At 46.8% G+C, this 6459-nt stretch overlaps 1 protein-coding gene across 5 annotated transcripts in view; it reads left to right on the forward strand.

Moving 5' to 3' along the window:
* The window catches only part of VPS13B (vacuolar protein sorting 13 homolog B), a 761266-nt gene extending 756060 nt beyond the window's left edge, over window positions 1-5206 (forward strand). For all 5 annotated transcript variants that reach the window (XM_018559352.1, XM_018559343.1, XM_018559336.1 and 2 more), the window contains exons 59-61: window positions 2292-2394; window positions 2787-3036; window positions 4911-5206. In XM_018559352.1, the coding sequence (XP_018414854.1) occupies window positions 2292-2394; window positions 2787-3036; window positions 4911-5159 (602 nt within the window). In that variant the 3' untranslated portion in view covers window positions 5160-5206. The remainder of the gene's footprint in view (window positions 1-2291; window positions 2395-2786; window positions 3037-4910) is intronic.
* Window positions 5207-6459: the final 1253 nt, after the last annotated feature.

The following is a 6459-nucleotide window of genomic DNA, read 5'->3' on the forward strand; positions in this document are numbered from 1 at the left end:
CCTGTAAAAGCGTTTTATAGTATCGCTGAAGGTTTTACAATCCACTAATTCTCGGTCTAATGACCATGCCTCATTTATTAAACCTTTACAAGCTTTCAGAATGCGCACATGTTGCATCTTCCGCGCCTCTCCATTTTCCACATCCAGATCTGTTTAAATAGTTCCTGCATTCGCCCCGTGCTTGCTGGCACTCGGAGCGCCATCACCGAAACCGCACGTCTCCGCGGGGCTCGTAAACCTATATGTATCAATGTTTAACAGCTGGATTAAGTAACTTCTCTATAAATTCCGTATCTAGGCAAACTGTTTGTTGTTTCAGTTTTACCATCCGTGACACATATAGAGAAGAATTTTATATTTAACAGAGGACGTTCTCTTCGGAATGACTTCGCTCTCTCTCTCTTTTTTCCTCTTTCCTGTATAACTTGTATAAACGATGTGTGTGATACCATTCGGAGATGGAGAGCTCTCAAGAGTATAAGGTTTCCTCTAATTGCTAATATAAGTTGGCTTTCAAACAGTCAGTTTTGGGATTCGAGCTAATGCAAGATCATGAGGGTTAAGTGCACCGCCATTGCATTTTAACAGGGAAGGAATTAGCTACACGCTGCAGAATCGGCTTCCAGATGAATGACCTCATGTGAGTGATCTGTGCATCCGAGGCCTGAGCTCTGCACATAGACTCATACAGCAACCAGACACAACTCACCTGTTGTTTTATAACATGTTTATTCCATTTTTCTTAAGAAGACAAAATAAGTGAATATGTAAACCAGGGCCGTCCCTATCGCTTCGGGCGGCATCTCTTTGGGTCACATGGGGGGGCAGCAGGCAGAGCGGGATGACCGCTGTGTTGCACAATGTGTCTGCCTTCCCCATTCTGGCCAGAGTGGCCCAGGTTGCTACGAGTCGGGAGATGTGTAACGGCCATACCAGTCACCCTGCCTTGCTCTTCGCGGATGCTCTGGCCGGCATCCTGCTCATCTCTTGGCAGGCAGTGACATCACTGGTTGTCAGATGATGCACAGGCCACACACCATGCCTCCCGCCCAGCGCCCACAACCCCCCACTTGCCATGCACCACCAGCACCCGCTCCCCCAATTGGCAACCAGTGACGGTGATCTGGACTGGACCCCAGCCAGGGCACCCCTGGTTGCTAAAAGCTGGGCAGGGAGATGTGCATAGTTGAGCGGTGGGAGGGGCGAGTCAGCTGCCTCCGTCGGTCGGTAAATTTTCGCTGACCCACAGAGCACTCCCCCTTCAAGTGGTGCCCAGGACACGTTCCTATTTGTGCCATACCGTGGACACCCCGCTGTGCATATAATATACACATAAACACAGAAGTGTCCAGTAAAAGCCAGGCCACATTCAAGAACATTGTGCAAAGTGCATTAACCCTTTGTGATCAGTAAAATGCACCTTTTACAGATCTGCCTTAGGATAAATTCTGATTGGTTACTAGGAGTTAAGCTGGTCATATGCGGCTTAAATGTGGACCAAGTGCTTCCGAATTGACAGAAGTTTGACCGGTGCGTGGCCACATTGATATAATTAACGTCTGTTCAGACCATTTCAAAAATTGACAGCCAAACAGCGACTTCCGCCAAACAGCTTCAGTCACTGTTATTCTTACAGCGGCACACCCACCACTGTCAGGATACAATTGCCCAGCGACAGGGGATTACCCCAACCATGAAGTTTAGTGTGGATGGTGGGACTGGGGGAAAAAAAGCCTTAAAGGGTTTCTCAACCCTCTGGTTTTTTTTGCATGTATCTACGGCTAGCAAGCAGTAAATATATATGCAAAAAGTTAGAGAGAAAAAACAGCAGTTTTCACTTACCCCGTCTTCGCCGCGCGTTCCCGTCCGAAAATCCAAAAACTGCTTGGGCTGCCGCAAAGCATCTTGGGGCGGGCGCATGCGCAGTTCACATTCTCGGCCGGGAGACGAGGAGAGACACAAGGTAAGTCTATGGGCGCGTGCACCCGCATGCAGACACAATGGGACAGGAAGTGCCAGCAAGCACAGAGGAGTCAGCGCTGGATCGGAGACCCGCAGCAGCGCTGGAGAGACAGATGAAAACATCAGGAAAGAAGAAGATCGGATTAAGAAACATCATTGAAGGTAAATGCTGACACTAACATTGGGGGGAGGGAAAACATTTTTTTACTTTAATGTCACTTTAAGAGTATGGCCAGCCTTACTGTGCAGCGCACATTACCAGTGCCACCATGTGATGTGTCTGCTGTTTACACGCAGTGCATTAATCTGTCTCTTGCTTTCTCTTGCAGGTATACTACATGGTGCTGGCCTCTCCCAGCTTCCCAAACAAAGATACCTATCCAAAGACCTGCAATCACAGCAAGCAGCCAACAGCCATGTGAAATATGTCTGGTAATGTCATTTTCTGTGTATATCTTCCTACCAACCACATATACACACACACACCACATCAAAGGCCAATTCTCAGGGGGTGTTCTGGCATTCCTCCTGCAAGATCCTACAGATTATTGTGTCTGGAATCCCATTTAGTTGTACCCATTGAAGTAAATGACAGGGTGACTGCCGCCCCATCCGTCAGTGGCAGTCTGTATGTAACCATACATGTTACAATTGCATGCGGTTTGGAATAGATGATTGCCCCGGGTGCAAGATAGATGCATCCAGAGACAATCATCTATCCCAAATCATAATTTGGGTGACACATATTCATATTGTTCTTTTCCTGGTGGTGAAGTAATACGTGTCTGGATTGCTGCTAATAGTCTTGCTGTTCTGCCTTCCAGGAAAATGCTGCAATCTTTGGGCCGGCCGGAGCTGCACATGGCACTGGATGTAATCATTGTCAGCGGCTCTGGACAGGAGTACGCCGGCTGCCTGCTGCTGACTTCAGAAGTTCTGTTTGTGGTCAGTATCAGTGAGGACACCCAGCAGCAGGCCTTCCCCGTCACTGAAATAGACTGTATGGAGAAACGTGGCTCTGAGAACTCCCTCCTGGTGCAGCTCAAACAGCAACCTGTCACCAGTGACGCAGAGGTAAGTGACAACCTCAGGAAATAGTGACCCTTACACAGCGACACCTCACAGTGTGGTTACTATGTATAAAATGATATCTGCAAATAGAGAATGTACAGTACAAATCACACTTGGCGGGTGGTATGATTCCCCTTATCATTAATACGGTGAATGTTCCTGAAACCTGGATGTCCCATTGAATACAGGTACAGGTAAACTTTGGCTCATTCTGGCGGGCCTGCTAGTGGGGCGTTGGCTTTCTAATTCAAATGGGCAATCCAGCAAACATTCTGATTATTCACCACTTAATGAGTATGACCACCTGTGATGTGTACTGAAAGTGTCTGATGTACAATAAAATTTATCTCATCACCAATTCTGTGCTCAGAGAGCCCTTCTCCCAGCCTCACGTCTGCAGTGATCAGGAGGTAATCATAGAGTGGCTAATGCAGCTCTGGTACACATTTCAGGCATGGAACCAGAGAATAGTATGGCGCAAGATCGCACCATGGTCATCGCGGTGATAGCGATGTCATAGGGGATTATCCTTCACTTGACTTGAAATTTACAGCTGCACACTGCTGCCTTATTCTTCAGTCTACTATCTGACTGATCTGCAGATAAACAGCCATCAACTAGGAGATAGACTTACCTGCCTGGAAATGGTGCTCGGCTTAATGGCCATGTCAAGTGAGCAATCCTGTGGCTGGCTACAACTTTCCAGTAACCTGATCGCTAACATGCCACCTACATTTTCCTAATTTACTATGAATTTACTCCCTCACTAGCTGGACCAGCCAGATGACGCTCTCTCATTGCTCTCTCCCTAGCCAAACCAGCCAGATGATGCTCCCTCATTGCTCTCTCACTAGCCAGAGGATGCTCCCTCATTGCTCTCTCGCTAGCCGGACCAGCCAGATGACGCTCTCTCATTGCCGGACCAGCTAGATGACGCTCTCTCATTGCTCTCTCGCTAGCCGGTCCAGCCAGATGATGCTCCCTCATTGCTCTCTCGCTAGCCAGACGATGCTCCCTCATTGCTCTCTCGCTAGCCAGTCCAGCCAGATGACGCTCTCTCATTGCTCTCTCGCTGGCCGGACCAGCCAGATGACGCTCTCTCATTGCCGGACCAGCTAGATGACGCTCTCTCGCTAGCCGGTCCAGCCAGATGACGCTCTCTCACTATTCCCTTGTGGCAAAACTTTGCAGTGCTCCAGGCCAGCAAGGGAGCTACTCTCTTAGTGGTTCCCTTGCCTGAGTGGCAGAATTGCTCCTCTGACATGGCATTGAGGGTTGGATGAAGGCTGCTTCTAGCCTTTTCCCAATTGGACACCTGACAAAGTCTGTTTGGGGACCTGGTAAGATAGCAACATAGACGCTGCCATTGCTGACTTGTCTGGCTCTGGTAACACCTAGGCGTTTTGTCACTCAGCACTAAGCACGACAAAACGCTGAGGACAAGGAATCCCATTCATTTCTATGGTCCCTGTTCACACCTGAGCGTTTTGTTGCACAAAGTTTCCCATAGGAGTCTATGATACCAAAAAGCGCTGTAATCTGTCAGAAATTAGCTCATGTACTTTTTCCAGCGACAGGTGTTTTTCTACTTGTGACGAAACGCTCAGCTGTGAACAGGGGTCATAGAAATGAATGGGGTTCCTTGTCTTCAGTGTTTTGTCATGCTTAGCCTTGAGCGACAAAACGCCTAGGAGTGAATGGGGACTTTATTGTCTCAGCTTCTCTTGAACATTCTCCTTCAAAAACAAGTCCGCAGTGACAGCTCCTATATATCTGTTCTATGTAATGCTTGTCTTCATTCTGCCTCAGTACAGAAAACGGAATGTATATCGTGTACAATGTCATTACTGAAATGTTGTATTTGATACCTTTTCCAGCCTGACGGCGCCAGGGAACGTCTCTCTGAACAGCAGTACAGCCGGCTCGTTGACTACGTTGCGAAGAGTTCCCCTCATCTGATCCCCAGCCAATCTTCCCTGCAGCTTGCTGCCCAGGTAGTAGCTGCCGAACCTCCTCCAACCAACATAAAGACGTACCAATTCCTGGTAGAGGCTGCATTCGCCAGAGTGTTCATTAGCAAATTCAGAATGGTGAAAAATAAGGCGCTTCGAAAGGGATTTCACTGATAGCTTGTGGTGGTGAACTGTAAGAGAACAGGTGCCCATTCAAGGAAGCCACATTTCTCTAAAAGGGATTGTAAAGGACTCCTTCCCTATACTCCGGCTTCATGTGCCCATTGCTGAAGATGAATAGGAAGATACCTGAGATGTCACTTGGATCGTTGTCCTGTCTTCTTTCTTCATATGAGGTTTAGATTGACTGTTGTCTCTATTTTCATGTCACCAGAGGTCACACTCCATAGATTTAGGTCCAGGTCCGAGTGGGTCAAGTCACTGAGACAAATCATTTGCACTATTTCAGACAGTCCTGTACAGGTCGGCGAAGGCAACCATATTGTTCTTATTTCATGTTTTGTGTAAAAAAAAACTTACATTCAAACACTACTAAGCACACTCTGTACCTAATCTGTCCACATTTCATAATCATTCTTATTTTAGGGAAACAGTACAACCCTTTCAAGAAAGTTGTCTACTTCTCTGCCGGGTACATGTGCGAGTGTTTCATTTATTGTTCCTGTGTGCGGCCTCTTCTTCTCCTCCTTAGTGTGCCATGATGGAGGAAAGGTAAATGCTTCAGCTTCATTGTACAGCGGGGGCTCAGCCTGCTCCGGTCCTGTATGAGCATTGCTGTCAGTACGCATAGACACCTAAGAAACTTACTATGAGGTGATGTATCAGAGAACTTATTTTCGTATTTCCTGCTGTCCCCGTGTAAGGCGTAAAAGTGTATTTTAGCAGCAAATTATATTAAAAATATATAGAGATTTTAAATGACATTGGAGTTCTTAGTAAATTGTTTGGTTCCAGTTTCTTCTTCATATGGTGGAATGGTGAAAATCGATTTTCAAATATTTGTCATCTTTTCAATGAATAAAGTTTTTTTTAGTCTGAATGTTCCTCTGCGCCCTGGTGAGGTAAGCAGTGTGACGCCCTCATATGTACAGCAGAGGAGGTATAGTGGACATACAATGTTTGGACAGACGGGGCTCTTAGGATCTGCTTTGTCCCAATTTGTGGAGAGAAAGGTGTAGAGCTTACACAGGATTGTTGAGAATGGAAACTCTTGTTCAGACACAAGTGTCTATTACTGCAAGGGGATCAATGATCTCCATGAAAGCCATGTTCTCTTTTGTATGATAGCATGCAATATAAAATATAACACACGATCACATACTGGCCACATGACACTGCCAGGAAAATGACAGACCGCCATAGAAGTGAGAACCTTTCCTTTGTTACATGATTCTCTTCTAAAAGCACAATTTGGAAAATATATACAGGGGGGGGGGGGGGGGGGCATGTAAAG

The sequence above is a fragment of the Nanorana parkeri genome, unplaced genomic scaffold, assembly GCF_000935625.1.
Source record: "Nanorana parkeri isolate BGI_ZX_2015 unplaced genomic scaffold, ASM93562v1 scaffold16, whole genome shotgun sequence".
NCBI classification, from domain to species: Eukaryota; Metazoa; Chordata; class Amphibia; order Anura; family Dicroglossidae; genus Nanorana; species Nanorana parkeri.